The 17,281-nt window shown below is 41.2% G+C and overlaps 1 protein-coding gene across 1 annotated transcript in view; it reads right to left on the bottom strand.

Annotated features, from left to right (window-relative positions):
- Positions 1 to 574: 574 nt before the first annotated feature.
- The window catches only part of xkr6b (XK, Kell blood group complex subunit-related family, member 6b), a 51,105-nt gene continuing 34,398 nt past the window's right edge, over positions 575 to 17,281 (bottom strand). The window contains exons 2-3 of the mRNA XM_044049844.1: positions 7,308 to 7,504; positions 575 to 6,609 (exon numbers count right to left, since the gene is read on the bottom strand). Of these exons, the coding sequence (XP_043905779.1) occupies positions 5,639 to 6,609; positions 7,308 to 7,504 (1,168 nt within the window). The 3' untranslated portion in view covers positions 575 to 5,638. The remainder of the gene's footprint in view (positions 6,610 to 7,307; positions 7,505 to 17,281) is intronic.

Raw genomic sequence — 17,281 nt, 5'->3', positions numbered from 1 at the left:
TTAATAATATTCATATTGTTCCCAAAAACAGGGCGTAGGTACAATACTGGACATCAGTTTTGCTTTTTTAAAGAATGGGAATTCCATGGAACAATTTGTGTACATTTTATATTTAACAACATCAAATAAATCATTCCTTATATGTTCTCCATCACAACATTGGTTGTATGAGTACACTTTCATAAAAATGCCACACAGCATGTAGCAAATTAGCCTTCTGACATTGTGTTGACTTTTGGAATACCCTGGATAAATCATATAGCCCAGGGAATATCCTGATACGCTTTGAAATACACCAACAAGCAAACACAATCTAGAAATAATTGATTGAATATAAACAAAGCAATATTTCCCAACACCTCTTAATAATCTTTCAAAAATCAGCAGCAATTAATATGACAACCATAGTCGCTTCATTGGAATATCAAATTCATTTTTAAACAAAATATTACAGCCAATTCTACAGTAACAACAAAAATAGGTACACACAGATTAAGGACATATAGATGACAGGAATTTTACAACACAGCAATCACGTTCTATATACTTTTTTTTTTTAAAACTCAGATTTTGCTCGCAGAAGTACATTTGTGCTCCTGTGCCTTTGCCAAAAGATGATTTTCATCATCTGCCAGTTTCATTCTCTCAGAGAAATAAAAATAATAATAAAATCATTGAGTAGACTGAATCATAGTAAAACAAACAAAAAAAACATACTGTATGTTTAAACAGTTGTAATAAACATGACCAGTATTGTAACTATTGGTTTTTGTGCAGATTGGAAAATCAAAATGGCACCATTGAGAGTTGAATTCTGCTGTAAACTGTGTGGGTTTGAGGTGCTAGCTCTTCAGCATGTGTCTGCAGGTCTGTGAGGCGCATGTTCCCTCACTCAGCTGGAAGGTTATGCTCTCAGAAAGCCAAAAAGCGGACTCTGCCGTCCACAGTGGTAGCACCGTTAAAATGTATTACTTCAGCACCAGGTTATTAACAGAAATCAATCAAAAGTAAATAAGAGAATGCACCACTTTATCATCTGAACATAACACCACATCTGCAAAACAGATGGTCATGACACAAGGATACAGACTTAAACCAAGTCATATATTACAATGGCCTGCTGCGACACATAAATGCAGAAATCACTGTGTTTGTTGTGCAGTCAAGAGCACTTACATGCTAAATGTTGAGGGTCACCTCACAATGAGTTCTGAAGGCATGCTGGGAGGTGATGGAAAACCAGGTGATGAAGTTATTCCAAAGTGAATCAGTGATTGGCCTTGTTTCACTATTCCATCATAAGAAAAATGTAACATAATTGATTTTTCCCTGTTTTTGTTATCACTGACTTCTTCCACCATTTATTCCAACTGCAGGCATTATTGTTTTGGCTAGAGAATGTATTGTTCACACGAGACAAACGACACAGAAATTTCACATCTTTCCACGACAAATCATTCAGCTTTGCAAGACAGGAAAATATGCGAAGGCAGAGACAAACGTACAGAACAATCATCGACCAAATCATCCAGTCTCATGGCTGGCACCTGACTATCTATCCAAACAGTCCAAAACGAATGCGTTTAAGCTTTAATTGCTAGTTATAACTTACTTAATCAGCTTGAGCTGACGTGATTCATCTTTCTCAAACGTAATACAGATGAGGAACCCTATGTTCATGTAAAGAAGATGTTCAGTATTGCCTTACTATTTCTCCTATGTTTTTGAAAGAACTAGTCATTGGGTTTCATATAAGTACCCAGATTACTTAGTTCTGTCACATTGTGAAGTTTAACTGGAACACTGTAATTAGGTAATAGTGCAGTCCTGCAGACTCATTTAAATTAGTGGAATGAGGTGTAAGCTGAGTTGCTGACTTGGCTTGATCAGGTTTGGTGGAGCAAGAGGTGCGGATATTGTTTGGTGTTGTCACCTTGGTGAGTGTGCTGGCACATGAAATGAGTAAAGAAAGACATTGGCATATGTTGTTTGCGGACCTGGCTGCCATGGCTGGATTGAAGCACCCAAAGTAACAAGGCACAACAAGGACTGAGAAGAACAATCTGGCTGTTCAAATGCTCTTGCTGTGAGTTGTGGCTGTTGAGGGATGTCGAGGTGGCCTGATAACCTGACAGGAACAACTCTCTGCAGGTGATTTCTCTGTGATATTGTTAACGGTATAAAGCGTGCTAGCCTGAAAACTACACTTTACAGTATAGTGCTGGCTTTACTTGCACTCTTGTGTAGCTTAGCTCTAGAAACCCGTGTGTAATTTAAAGAAACAAAGGAAAACATATATTTAGAAACCAAAAGCTACTTAATAACAACATTCTAGCTAATCATTTTCAGGGATACAGAGTGAAACTGGTGATTGATCTGTAGAAATAAGTCAAATATACCACATGTATCATAAAAATCCAGACCTGTATATGTAGACTCTTTGTAGACTTAATTAAAAAACAGTTTAATGAACTGCCATTGCTAATATTAAAATGACACAACTACACAAGCATAAATATTCGGTGTTGTACGACATTAAGCACCACTGGATGAAATGCAGCCTAGCTGTATATAATCTTGTTTATGATGCTATGGAATACTGTTGTTGCACACACACAAATAAATCAATGAATCACAGTGTATTTGCACCTGATTTGGACATGTGTCCATGTCTGGAAAAGGAAAGCAGTGTCTTGAAAGGATGCCAGGCAGCCAACGACCACAATAATAAGAATGAGTACTCATTCCCAAAACCAAAAAGTGCAAACTATAATTTAGTAGTTTAAATCCCAGCCGAAGAGTGGTCCAGGATGCAGTATGTTAAGGAAAAAAATGGAGACCCTTGAGGACATGCCTGGGGATGAGAACTGCATTGAGACACACCTGAGTCAGCTGGTTCAGTGGTCTTGTTTGTTGGTCCTGAGGAACCCCTGTATTGGCTGTTTTGCTTAGTTTTTTTAGTTTAACAATACTGATATACTTATTATTCATTCATCGACTATTAACATGGCTGTTCATTCACTACAACAGAGAGGGGAACTACTCTGGCTACTATGGTAAACAGTGAACAAGTTGGTTGTTTGCATACACGTGGTGTGTTGAATGTTTGCACCACCTAAGCTGACCCAACAGTTTTCAATTACTCAGGGCTGAACATCGCTTTTAAGCTGAATCTGGCAGACCCTGGATGTTGAAGCTCTTGGTAATGGCAGTGTACCTCATTGCATGTTCTCATGTCAGGATCTCCAGTTGTTCAGCCTCAACCCCGTTGTTCAGTTACCAGAGAGTGTGAGAGAGTGTTTTGCGGGAGCTTACCAACACCCAGCACCATAGAGATGGGAGGAGGGCAGAGCAGCAACCAAGGATGGAGTCAAACAACCGGCGAGAGAACAGAACTGTGGGAAAGGGCTGAGGAGACACACACACACACACAAGCATGTGCATGCTCTACCGACCATGCAAGCGTCCTCTGACACCAGAGTGTAGGTTGTACATAAATACTGGAACACGTTCTCACGCAACCACATGAGGAATCGAACCCCAAACTCCAGTCAGACCCTTTAGCATGATCTGCCCTCATGTTCTCCTCCAACCCTGGCAAAAAACCCCCCTCTCACCTTTTAGCCTGGTCTTACATGGCTTCTGCTTTTTACAGTACGATGTTAACAGGCACATGTGGCCACAGCGAAGCAGAACGCCAGTCAGCCAGAAAAAGGATTCTCTTTTTCGTGTAGGGCTGTTGGGCCTCCCTTGTTGGGTGCATTTTTACTAATGCCACATACTACAGTCATGCCAAACAGTACAATGTATAAAACACATATTATATATTCAAATGAACAATTAAGTAAGTAGGTAAAATTAGTGTATGAAATGCGTACAATTTTTCTTATGAATTGTTAATTTGCCCTCTCTGGAAACCTGTGCTTCTTTGACTCAGAAGGCATTGTTATTGGGATTTTTTATATATATTTTTACCATGATTGAATACAGTGGACATCCTGTGAGTGTCTGAGGTGGTGTGCTCCCGCATGTTCAGCTGGGAGATATTACTATATCAATGTATAACTGCTGCAAAGTAGGCCTATAGATGGCATGCATTGTTGCACGGATTGCATCTAGTGGTTGGAGGGGGCAGATACATTTTGACAAGACAGTACTTTAAGACGCATTTTGGCTTTGCTTTAAATACACCTGCAGGTGCTAGAATAGTCGCCCTGTACACCCATACAAGAGTATAACTTCTTTAAGGGCATATTGATGTTAAGGAGTACACCTTTTAACACTGCAACATGTTTTGTTATGTAAAAAAGTGTGTGCTCTGACAAAAATAGTTGTTATGTTAATAACTATATATATGGACACATATATGCACTGAAGTATAATAGCATAGAAATATCTTTTCACATTTGTCTTGTTTTCTTTGCACCAAATAAGCATATATTAATCAACCTAAAACATTTGTTCATAAGAAAACAAAAAAAACAAAACAACAGTGGGTGGAAATGTCTGTACTTTCTAGGAATCAGAAGGGAATGGTGGAGGATTCCTTGAAGGCTGTCTTTGCTCTGTACATGTGAACATACAGTACGTCTGTACCCTTCTATCCATCACTAGAAACCTACAACCTTTGAAAAAGTCTGGAATGTTTTTTTCTATGATTTCTTACCCACCAATTTAGGAAAATTGTGCTCATGTCATCTGTAGTTAACATTCATTTTTCATTGTGTTTTTCCCACGTAATGTGGTTTTCGTAATAATTTGTGCTCTCGTAAATATGGACAAAACTGACTTAAGTAAGGCATGCTGTTTCAGCTTGCCTCCAGTGGAGGGCAGTCTGTACTGTAGAAAAATTGAAGGTCAGTGTGCTTCTTTTTTCTTCCATACATGATGTGATTATCCTTTAGGATTTTGAAAGAAAATGGTACAGTCAGGATACACAGAAGCTCACAGATGGTAAAACCATTTTGAGGAGCTTCTCTTAGATACACTTTTGATGGTGTTCTTTGTAGAATTTACAGTATCGCGATAAAACTGTCAGTGCTTTTCAATTCTTGGGCTAAGGACTTGGTAAACATTATCATACATTTCAATGATTTACATAAAGAATGGCAGTAAATGTTAGAATGTGCAAAGACCTGCCCCCTCTGAGATTCTCCTCCATCATTCCCATCAGGCTTTGCGTCGGTCCCATGTCACAGGGACATACAATATGCCCTTCACAAGTATTCACAGGTTAATCACCAATACAGTATAATGCATTAAACACATTTCATAATGAAACATTCATTTGTTATCTACACACTCATACAGAACCCTCCTGTATGCAGAGGGGTTTATATGAGACATTTGTATACTGTATATCACATAAGATACTGTGGGTTCATAATTTGCGCTCTGTGCTGTTTTGTTTTTTTCTCCGAAAAATAAATCATGACTGTGTTTTGACAGATTTTCGGTTTGACAAAACACACATCTCCTGCAGGAAAGTTGAATGATCACAGTAGAATGAGGGAGAGATTGGACAGTCACGTGGAAAGAAATCATGTGTGAAGAGGAGGAGGAAGAGCAGGCTGAAAGAAAGGAAATGCATGTGCATCGTTGTGTGTAAGAGAAGGTGACCGAGCTGAAGAGGATGCCTTCAGAGGGAAGATTCATACTGCAGGAGTTCATAAAGAAGCGGACCGTCCCTATACCTGATGCCCACTGCGTTGGGGCTAATGTACTGCAGCACATTTATGGTCCTGCGCAGGCGCCGATCCACAAAGTGCGCATCCCAGGCTGGGTAGCGCTTTCTGGGCATGTCTATCTTGATGAGAGGACCCTCAGGCTGGATGGGTCTGCCGGCTGAATCCACAGGTTCAGTGGACCTCACCTGGAAAACCGGAAGGCAGGTGTCCGTGGCTGTTTCATCTGACTCCACATATTCCCCAGCCAGACCCCTTGTGGGAGTGGCCTGAGAGCCACGAGGGCCTGGTGTGGGAGCCATGGGCTCAGCTTCAGGGGGTAGTGGAAGGCCCCACAGCAGCTCAGCACAACAGGAACTGGCCAGGACCCTCAGCCGGGGGCCCATTGGGTGTAGGACCCCATAATAGAGAACCATACAAGCCACACCTGAGGCAAAGCACAGGAAGACGCCACATAGGGCAAAAGAGGCATAGGCGTCAGTGGTGGCTGGATCACGGTACGCATACCAGAGGGAGCTGAGGATGACGTTCTCCAACAATACTACTATGTAATAGGCCACCATTCTATACCGTGTCCGGCCTTCACGTACATTAAACCAGCAGAATACATAGACCACACCCACCACCATGTTGAACAGTACCTCCTCCCACTTGGACATACAGAAGTCGGTGCCGCCATGGATGACCCAGAAAGCCATGGCACACCAATGGAGCACCACAAAAATGCCAAAGTAGATGTGGAAAACTGAGGCAAACAGGGCAAAGGAGAGCACCCGAGAGGAGATGGTAAAAAGACGCCACAAAAGATGCACAAGGGCACCTCGATAACTCATGCTCTTCTTGTCATCACGCGAATCACGCAGGAGTTTGTGGTAAGAGGCTAGCACCCAGGCCAGGGACAGGAGGGAGGACATGGCAGAAACACCTGGGAAATAGACAGAGAGTGAGACAGAATACAATCAGAGGAAGACTAGAAATTGTAAGAATGGGAGCTATTGATAGATGGCTCTTCAAACAACAGAAGAAAAAGATGAAGAGAAAAAAAAAATCTATTTTGTATAGGCATGAAGCATAACCCAAAGAAGGCTTTATCAAGTCTTTGCTGCCATTCCACTTACTGCATACAGTAGGATTCATTTCAGCCAAAGTGATCCATCACCACTTGAAAGCCATATTATTGCCAAGATCATCATGGGTCATTCAGTCAACACTGTTTCCATTTAGTGCACAAATTCAGTTTCCATAAGACATGTATAATAGTAGAGACAGCACATATGTCAGAGCAGTAACCTGCTGCATGAAAAATGATACAAGATTATCTGCAGAGCAGCAGTATGGTGCCTCTCAGCAAATGTATTGATGGCATTTCTATAGACACTCCGTAAGAGCGGGATATCACTTGTTATGATTGAATTGCTTTCATTGGGTAACTGCATGCTGACGAAACTGGAATGGTAAAAAAAAAAGAAAAAAAAAAAAGGTTTTTAATAACGGGAGCGACGATTGTTGGATATTGGGTACAGTTGTAATTATTAAGCACTGTAAATACATTGACATGTGAACTGAGCACAGAAAACTACATACAAACAAAATGGTAGTATTAACAAAGAGCTAACTCCTTACACTGAAGCCACTCAGCATTGTTGCTCTGGATCATGATGCAGAGCTGCAGCACCAGCTGAGGGGCACTTTCTAAGAAGGTCTCTAGCAGTCGCAGCATGTTGACATCAGCATACTCATACATCATAGCCCAGTAAAAACGCCGCTGATTCTCCTTCTGCCGGTGACTTTGTATGCCGAGGTACATGGTGCGTATGTACCTGCAGAGACAGCAAGGACAGAGAGTTAGATAAGTGCACTTTTCTGGACTCGTCGACCAAATACTTGACCTTATTAATACAAAAGGGAGTGAGTGATATCATGTGCCCCAAGGACGAATAGAGTGTTAAGTCCCAGTCCACACATACACGGCTAACAAAAAAACACTAGAGGGCATGCTTAGCTACATTCTTAATACCCAGAAAATGTATCCATATCATTAGTTTCTAAATGAGTTAAAGAAAACTTTATTTTCATAAATTTGTGAGTAAAACATATTCGAAAAGCTGAAATCTGTTTGGAGAAAGAATTAAACAAAAAAAAGTATCACCACTACTCATATTTCATGTTTATTGATGAGCATGCAGGACAGACTTGACAGCTGTAGCCTGTTTTGTGATGTTTTGTGTTTTTTTTAAAGTGTAACCACTAAATGATTTGCAAAAACATTTGTTCATTCTGAGTAAAAACTGATTAAATGTAAAAGACCATAAACACAAATATGTACATAAAAAGGACTCCACACACTAACGCACAGTCTCTGTGAAGCAGTACTGAGAAAAACAACACAGGTTATTGAACTCCTTATACAACGAAAATAGTAATTGCACTGTGTTTTTTTTTTTTTGAGTCACGAGTCATGACCAAGAGTTTTTGGAGTACTGCTGAACAAAACTGTAATATGCTGAGGGCTGTAATTTAGCTAATTAAGAGCATTATGTTCTTTGGATATGACTGGAAGTGAAGTGCTAAGAAAAGTGCAACAGGCTTTACCCAAAAACATGTTGACCCCAAATCTAGCTGTGGAGCTGGAGTAGTATGATAGTTATACTGTGGTGGTTTATCATTATCTTAACTGTGAGCTCAGTCATTGCATTTCGGGTGGTAGCTGCAGGGTCTATCTGCCTGAGCTGGCACAGTAGCTAAATAAATCCAGCACTTGATGTGAAGTCAGTCAAGCGAGGACAATAGCGAAGCACGGACAGAAATAGACTAGACAGTAGCACTCACCAAAACAAAATGAGAGACCAAGGATCTAAATTCAGTCCCTCAAAGTGAGACACAAATACACTGCAGCACAACAAACAATGCCAGAAAATGCTTATGAGTGGTTTTAAGCATGATAATTAGCTTCTACATTTGCTGTTGGGGAAGAGAATTGTGCTTGGATTAAATGAAGTTGAGAACTCTGGAAAGAATGCATCATCTAATTGAGGGTGATTGCTTTTGGTTATTGTTTTGATGGAGATGTGTACATTAATCAGTCCCTAAGGCATCTGATACAACCCCGGACTTAATGCTTACAGTTTGATGATTTAAAATTCACACCAAAAATGTTTACTCTAATTTATATATTCAACACTTTTGCTCTCATCTTGAAAACCTTTTCAGAAATATAATTTACAGTATCATTCAGGCCTATTGTATTTCTGACTACACAAACCAGACAAAAAACTTTTCTTGTGATCATTAAATTTAGTTCCATGGCCAAAACAAACAGGAGAGGCACAAATACAGATCAATACATGTGATATTTTTAAGCACTAAGAAACGTCTGAAGTTCAAATCTCCCTCTCACATTTGCTCAGAGGCACCAAACACGAGAATAACAGCAAATATGAGATGTTTCTGTTACAGGGCAACCATCGGATAGGGCTCCCACCTCCTGAGGAAGATCTATCCTTTGATGAGCACTGTTATTGCATCCTTCTCCATCTGTAGCAAGTCTACTAATGCATGTGGTGATCAAAAACAGAAAGGTCTCGCCGGGCAAGGACATTTCATAGCACCAGGATGATGGTCTTTCTCGGGACAGTGACGGTCAATAGCTCTGGGCTCTAAGAGGCACTATTATATCCAGAGGTAAAAGCTGGTATTCCGTGACATTTTCACTGGGACTGGTAAATGTCAGATGGAACAAGTCAAACCCCCCTCTCCCGCACTAATGACATGCCATAGAGACCTGCGCAGACCCTTTGTCTCCATCTCCCAATTTCCATTAGTCTGTGTGTGTTCCACTGATACGTCTCAGTGGTCTGTAGTGCCGCTGCAGGGGGGGCACAGAAATCCTCATGGTCTCTGTAGCGTGTGACTTTACAAAGAAAGAGTACACTGCTTTGATAAATGAGCTCCGTGATACAGTACTTGGGGTCAGATGCTAATGTTGAACACTGGGCTAATATTTGTACTACACAAAGATAATGTTGATTGGAACGTCATTACTTTTTTCAGGTATTTGGTCATAAGCAAACAGGGGCCATAATTTGGTCTCAAGTGGGCAGGACCAGTCAAATAATCGCATAATAATCTAGTAACAACAAGCATTTCCCTTCTTTCTTTTTTTAAATCTTTTTACAAAACATATTCTGAACAACCTGAAAATGCTTGAGAGAAATAAGTGCAAATTCAACAATATGATACATTTACAGGTATCTGGAACTGAAAAATGTAGTATTTCACATTAGGATTAGATTCTAATTCTAATTTTCACAAAAGGGCTGGACTGGACCCACTGGGTTGCCAGTTCTGGCCCACGGGCCATACCATTGACATCCATGGATTAGAGGGAAAGTGGTTTCCCCTGCTCAATATGAATATCTGTACATATTTCATCCAAATGTACTGAAAAACAAAAATCTTTTGGCGGCAAGAAAATTATTGAACAGTGGAGCAACCAGGTATCCATACTTCATACTTCTAATAAATGTAATGATTATGGATAATATAACAAGGTACATTATTTCATCCTCAAATATACTGTCTGTATTTTTTTTAAAGTGTCAATACTGTAGCGTGTTATTCATTTTAGACTTTTAACACTTTTATTTTCAAGCAGTATTAAGGAGGTGGATGAGCATTTTTTTGCTGTACACGCTTCCATCCTTCCACTGCTTCCTGAGTTCCTGTTTTTGTTGTTTTCAGCAAAAAAGACAGAATAGAAAAAAGACAAGTGCAGTTAAACACTTTGGGTTTCAGAGCTGTCACAAAAATATGAACTCACTCCATCACGTTCCCCAACACACACACACACCCATATTGCGCATTCACAAGTCTCACACACACCCTGCAATTGTGATGCACTGTGTAAACACTCCCACTGTGAATTTTCAGCTGTAGTAACACAAATGGCTCTCTTCAAATAAGCACACACATTCACATAAGCAGGCACAAACTTGACAGTACTGTAGGTAAGAGGGGATTTCCTTTCTATTCCAGACACATGTCAGATGGATCTCTCTCTCTCGCTCTCTCTCTCTCTCTCTCTCTCTCCCCACTTAGGCTTTGGTCCTCTTCATGCTTCCTCTCCTTTGCCTTTTAGCTCCATAGCTCCTCTACAGGGCTGCTCATGAATTATTTGTAGCCAGATCATAGCGATCACTCATGGCTCGTTAAGCATCGTACGCATGGCCTAACAGCTCGACACCGTGCCGGGGTCGTGTTCCAAGCCCAGCCGTCTGCCTCTGTTGTCGAGACACAGGCAGCCATTAACCCCCTCCCTACCCCCATGTCCACACACACACACATACACATACATGCATGTATGGAATCACAAGCTCAGGATTTGCCTCCACAACTGAAATTAACAAACTTGATATACAGCCAGTTATACATATGTGGTTACAATGTCTGCACGAGGACACATCTTGAGCATGAGCAGCAGTGACGGACAGGTGGAATGACACATACGTACACACACACATGCACCCACAGACCATGTGGACGACTGGCTGCTTGGCCATGTTGTTCATCCCGCTCCTCCAAAGTCATTGACCGATTAGTCATCCAGCCAACCTTACACTAATCCATTGAGTGGGTAGTTCGATGCAATACACACACACACACAGGTCTTGCAAATTACACCTTTTTCATGTTTTATTTTTTATGACGCCAGATTTCATGTGTTGTAAAGTGACGCACCATCTCTGTTTCATGCTGCTGTAACAGAACTTGTGACCTTCGTATGAATCAGCTTATAAGATATAAACATAGCCTGAGCTCCTGAGCCTTCCCACTAGCATGACTTATAGGACAGATGCTGTTAAAGTTGGCAAGATGTGTGTGTGTGTGTGTACTTGGTATTCCTTATGTTGTGGGGACCTAAATCTGTTTACACAGTCACATATGGGGAAAAATATCAAGTCCCCATCACGTAAATAACTACATTTGAAGGTGAAGACATTTTTGAAAGTTAGGCTGAGGTTAGGGCCAGGGTTAGGATTAGACCAGTAGTAATTATGGTTAAGGTGAGAGTAAGTCTCCAGGAAATGAATGTAAGTAAATGCAATGTCCTCCGTGGACCAGTAGTCCTCATAAGAGTCAGAACCTGGTCCATATGAGGCAGAACCTCATTTATGACGAAGTGGTTAAGTTTAGGAGTAAGATTTGATTGAAAATAAGGTTATGGTTAGACATTAACTGGTAATGGCTATGGTTAGGGATAAGGCTGTCCAAATGTATGGAAGTCAGAGTCCTAAAAAGAAGTGTTCGGGTTCTTGTGTGTCTTTGTGAGGACCAAAAACCATATAACCAATAGGGAGTGAGGACATTTTGTCTGGTCTTCACAACTTTAAAAGGCTTTTTGGGGGGTTGAGGGCTAGAATTAGGTTTAGGTAGGGGTGAGGCATTTACTTGTGATGGTTAAGGTTAGGGTAAGGGACTAGGGAATACATTATGTCTTTGAGTGTCCTCAGTAAGAATGCTGTGCGAGGACGTGTTTGTGTGAGTGGTGGAGGCAATGCCAGCTGCAATGTACAATGAGTCACACCCTGAGTCACTCCGAGGGGCTGCACATGGACTCTCAATGAGGTTCAAACCTCCTTTATCAGGGAGATTTCGATCTCTCCCCATCTTTGGCTCAATATCTTCACTTCTCTCTGTCGGCGCCTTGTTTTCAACCGCTCCCAACACACCACCATAAAGACAGAATGCAGTCTCTGCACATGTGGATTTTTTACTTCAGTGGTGGAAAGTGTCTGTGAGAAGGAGGGTACTGGTTGACAGAAAATATATTTTTTATTTGGTGATGGCATCTTAGACTTGCAAGAAATAGCAATGAAAATAGAAATTCTTCTTTCTTTACATGCAGTGAAGATTCCTCTTTCTGCTCAACCATTTGTTGAAGAAACTATTTTCTGACATGTCAGTATCATCATGTTGCATTTCATCCAAGTGTATAATGACGGAATTTCTGCCCTTTCCAGTGAATTAACATTGTCACAGCAGCACTAACAGTGATGTCAGTGTTATGTTTACATCAAGTTGTGCATTGCCAAAGAAAACTGTTAAAATAAACATTTCCAAAGCATTGCCTCTACTCTATTAATATAGAGTGAGGGGGATGCAAATAGAAGTGTTTTCAAAAGACATTTGTACATGTCTTCAAGCCCTTGGTATTTTTTGCACTTTCCCCAAAACTCTTAGTTGCTTAAACTGTATGTTTCCATGCAAAGATTAGTCGAGCTATGGACAACTACCTTGTCGCAGTATACAAGCTCTAATGGGGAATCGATTTACTGGATGAAGTGTGTCCGCCTCTGCTCTGCTCGGGGCAAAACGCCCTGCTACCAACTTCGTAGTACTAGGCAGTTTCCTGTTTAGCATGTGGCTAGTTGTTCGCTTGTCAAGTGCCATTCTGAGGCATTCCACCCTCATTTACCCTTATTTAACAAAAAAACAGCCAATTCTTAAAGCTGACAGAGTGTGAAATCGGCTCGCGGTTGTCTTATTCCTCTGTTTAATGGCTTCTATTATTTCTGGCTATTAGCCAGGGGTCGGGCACTGTGGCACACGCCCAAGCCAGCCGGAGTCTGACTCTGGTCCGACTGAGGCTATACTGTATGTCGGTGAAGGGTCATAATCTTCTTCTGACTAACTGGTGGACACAATCATTTGTTTTTTTTCTAATGTTATGTAAATGTATTGTACATGACTCAGAGGGCCTCCCCTTTAACCATGTTGTACTGATCCTTCATTTATGTCTTTACCCTCCTTATGGCAGCAAATAGGCCTGGATGAAAGCTTGGCTGAGTACCACAGGCGAGTCAAATACACTCACTCACAGCCATCTGTGACCAGTGCCATTAGGCAATTCCTGCACCGTGAGCCGCTCAAATGTTGAGTGGAGGCTGGTTTGACATGATGTGAGCTGAAAGCGATGAGGAACGGCAGGCTGAGATCAGTGATGCTGTGTCAGTTCTGCTCCGCCCTGTCAGTTCTCGGTGTGCGCCGTGGTTAACCAACTTTGATGTCTTGACTAAACATTATCACTGTAATTATAGCACTTCGTTTGTACACACCAATTCCCACGGTGCGTCTGAAGAAGTGATTTATAAGGGACAAATCTTTCAATGGTCATTAACACGATTGAGGATTTTACTGGATGAGCAGTGAATACAAATGAGGGCTGGGGAATCTTCAGTAACAATAAATATGGGAATATAATTTTCTTCAGTACCAATATAATAGAGAAATAGCTAGTTTATTCAGCTCTCTTTAGACATCTGATATTTAATTTGGATTATTATGAACTGATTTAAAGGCCACACAGTTGGTGTAGTGGTTAGTACTGTTGCCTTTGCAGCAACAAGGTTCGGGCATGTTCTCTCCGTGTGTGTGGGTTTTCTCCGGGTTCTCCGGCTTCCTCCCACAGTCCAAAAACATGCAATATGGGGATATTGGACACTCTAAATTAACCGTAGGTGTGAGAGTGAGAGTGAATGGTTGAATGGTTTTTTGTCTCTTTATGTGGCCCTGCGAGGCATATTGTCCAGTCCTAATACAAAGGATCAGAAATTACAAATTTGAATATATAATACAAATAACCCAGTGCTTTATTTTCTTTTATGCATTACCTGTTTTCACTTCTGCTTTATCTGATGTCTTTGTGTGTCTTTAAAAACACCTAGTATTAAAAATCCACAGTATAATGCTTTATTCAACATATTGACAAAACCAAAACTTAGGCCACAGCGACACACTGCACAAAACAACGTATAGAACATGAACTGCTAGTTGACAAAAAGAGATACGTTAAAACCAACCTGACACAAATTGTCTGTTTTAACAATAATGCAGTGACCTGAGCTCAATCCGTTATATTATATCCACCCTTGCATACTGTTTCACAAATACTGGATATGCAATCTGAACTATTATCCCACTATTGAGAGTGGAAAAATGTCAAATTCATTCATTTTCAGCTTAATGCAATCTGTGACCTGTTCAGTCATCAAAGCGTGTTTACTGAAATTATTTATTTGATGCAAAGCTGAAAGTGTTTCACATTTCATGTGTCTGTGGTGGAAAGGTACCTCGTCTCTGTGGAGATAATAAACGCTGACCCCCAGCAGGTACAGGACTGAACTCTTTCGCTTTTCTTCTCTGCACAGCCACTCATTTGTCACCATTAGCAACGGTCCTCCGGTTCCCCCAACTCATTATACTGTGATCACGTGACATAGCGCCGCGGATAAGACGAGTGGAAAGGATATATGACGGCAGTGATTGAAAAAGGAGAAGGAGAAAGGGGGGGGGGAGAGGATAAAAGAAGGGGGAAGAGTGGGTAATGTCAGATAAATAATCTATAGTCATAACAAATGGAGAGGAGAGGAAAACAAGTCACATGATGAAAGGCTCTCAGGCTCAGATAGACCTCAGCCAAAAGGTTCAGGCTGATCTAAGATAGTGTGGAGTCATTCTCCAATAATGGATAAAAGCATGATGCAGATAAGGAGGTGCAGACTCGGTATCAGTGCTAAAAACAAGGGCTGTTGCCTTTTCCTTTCAGACGGCTATTGATCACTTCAGTTGTGCATTAGCGCCTATGTTCAGTCGGGTAATCAAATGAAAGGCAGGAATAATTAATTGATTGATTTGATTCTACAGTTCCAATTAAAACTAAACTGCATAATGCAGCGTTTCCAGCCAGATTCAAACTGCTGATGAGACAGTTTCACACATCTGCATCTACCAGTTTCTCGTAACATTATGGTATGCTCTTAGGCGACGCCCTGCTTTTCACCCGGTAGATGATGGCGTGTGTGCTCAGCATGCCATATTTGTTTTTAAAGACACATTGTGTCAGCTCTTTGATTTGTTGTTTGATTTGGTTTGTTTTTTAAAGGTTAATGTGTCAGATGCAGAGATATTATTTCTGAATTACATTTCCATACACACAGCACGTTGCAGCTGGTTACACAGCTCTTTATATCAAATGTACTGTGGAATATTTACCTGAGGGCACACACACACACACACACACACACACACATATATAATTTTCTTCTGCTACAAAGAAAATGTTGTCATTATAAGACTAAACATTATGGTTAAGTAAAACTTAGTGAGGTGGTGGAATAATTAATAATGACTAGTGACTCTGCGACCTTCTGCTGATATTAAAATGGAGAAAAATATTTCAACTCTCAGAAGTTAAATCTTTTTTTTCCACCTTTACCGCTGTCTTCCCCCTCCCTGCTTCTCACTTACTGTTTTGTGGCTGCACTTCAGAGGAAGTGCAAGATTATATACGGATTAAGAAGAAAGCATCCAAACCAAAAGAGCCTATGAGGAGGCTGGCTTTCATTCAGTGTCAGCACTTGTGTTGTACCGTGTGCAACACTTGAAGCTGATGTTTTACAGCTCTTAAGACTATAATTAGCAGGGCTGGCTTTAAGAGGTAAAAGGCTTCCCTGACTTTGCGATTGATTGAAAGTTTTTTGGGGTAAGTGTTGCTGGGTGTATGTAAGTTATCGCGTCACCAAAAATCCCCTCACAGTGCAAACTTTGTTTTTAAAGGGTTTGATGGGTTTGCTTGCAGGTTCAGTGGCTTTTGCATTTTTCAAGCCCTGAAGATAACTAACCAGTGGAGGTGAGAGCCAAGTCAGCACTCGAGGAGAGGGAGGGGGGGAGGTGGGAAGGGTGTGAGGCCGAGATAGAGCAGAGGCAGAGAAGATAATCGCCAAGAAAGACGAGGACAGGAGGAGGGAATAGAGAGAAGTGACAGTCTGATGTAGTGACAGAGGAAGTAGAAGGAGGCGAGATGCAGTGAGACAAAGCTACAGAAAAGAACCTGGGGAGTAAGAGGAGAGTGAGAGGAGAGGAGGGGAGTGAGAGAGAATGAGACCCAGGAGGTAAACTAATCACTGAGCACGCAATGCAATTTTCTGGCTCTGTGCCTCCACTCCTCCCTCCTTCACTCTTGCTCCCATCCTCCCACAATGCACCCCCTCGTCGTCTTGGGGGCTCTTTTTGCTATTCTGCTCACACACACTGTCTCTTGCTCCTCTATCTATCAGACGGTACCATTTCAGCACTCCCCTTTCATTTGTGGTACTGCCCACTAATCCCCCATGGCTCTCCAAAATGGATTGCACCACTCTGGCCATGACCATTTTTTAAAAAAAGCCAGTCAATGAAGGGAGACATTTTAATGCAGAGGGCATGGTAAACATGTGTATGTATAAATAATTACTTTATCATTTAATATTGAGCAAGGTGTCTTCAGGCGCTTTCGTGTTTCCATTCCACGGATTTGTGTGTTATAAGGTCGATGATGGGAAAACAGAACTGCAGTTAGCAAAAAAAAAAGACCAAAATTACATGAAACAAGACTATAAAGCGGTCTTTTCATCTGTGTATGCATGTGTGTGTTTCCCCCGAGGTGAAGGCATTTAGGAAGCATTTGATAACGCTGCAGTAAAGGTTTGAAAGTGTGTTCAGTCTCTCTCCCCAGAGTGGCAGTGGTGCCTGCCTACACTGTTTTGCAGCTCCTTGATGAT

Source organism: Solea senegalensis, linkage group LG17, assembly GCF_019176455.1.
Source record: "Solea senegalensis isolate Sse05_10M linkage group LG17, IFAPA_SoseM_1, whole genome shotgun sequence".
NCBI classification, from domain to species: Eukaryota; Metazoa; Chordata; class Actinopteri; order Pleuronectiformes; family Soleidae; genus Solea; species Solea senegalensis.
The sequence above is the reverse complement of the archived record's forward strand: the minus strand, read 5'-3'. Positions and strand labels throughout refer to the sequence as shown.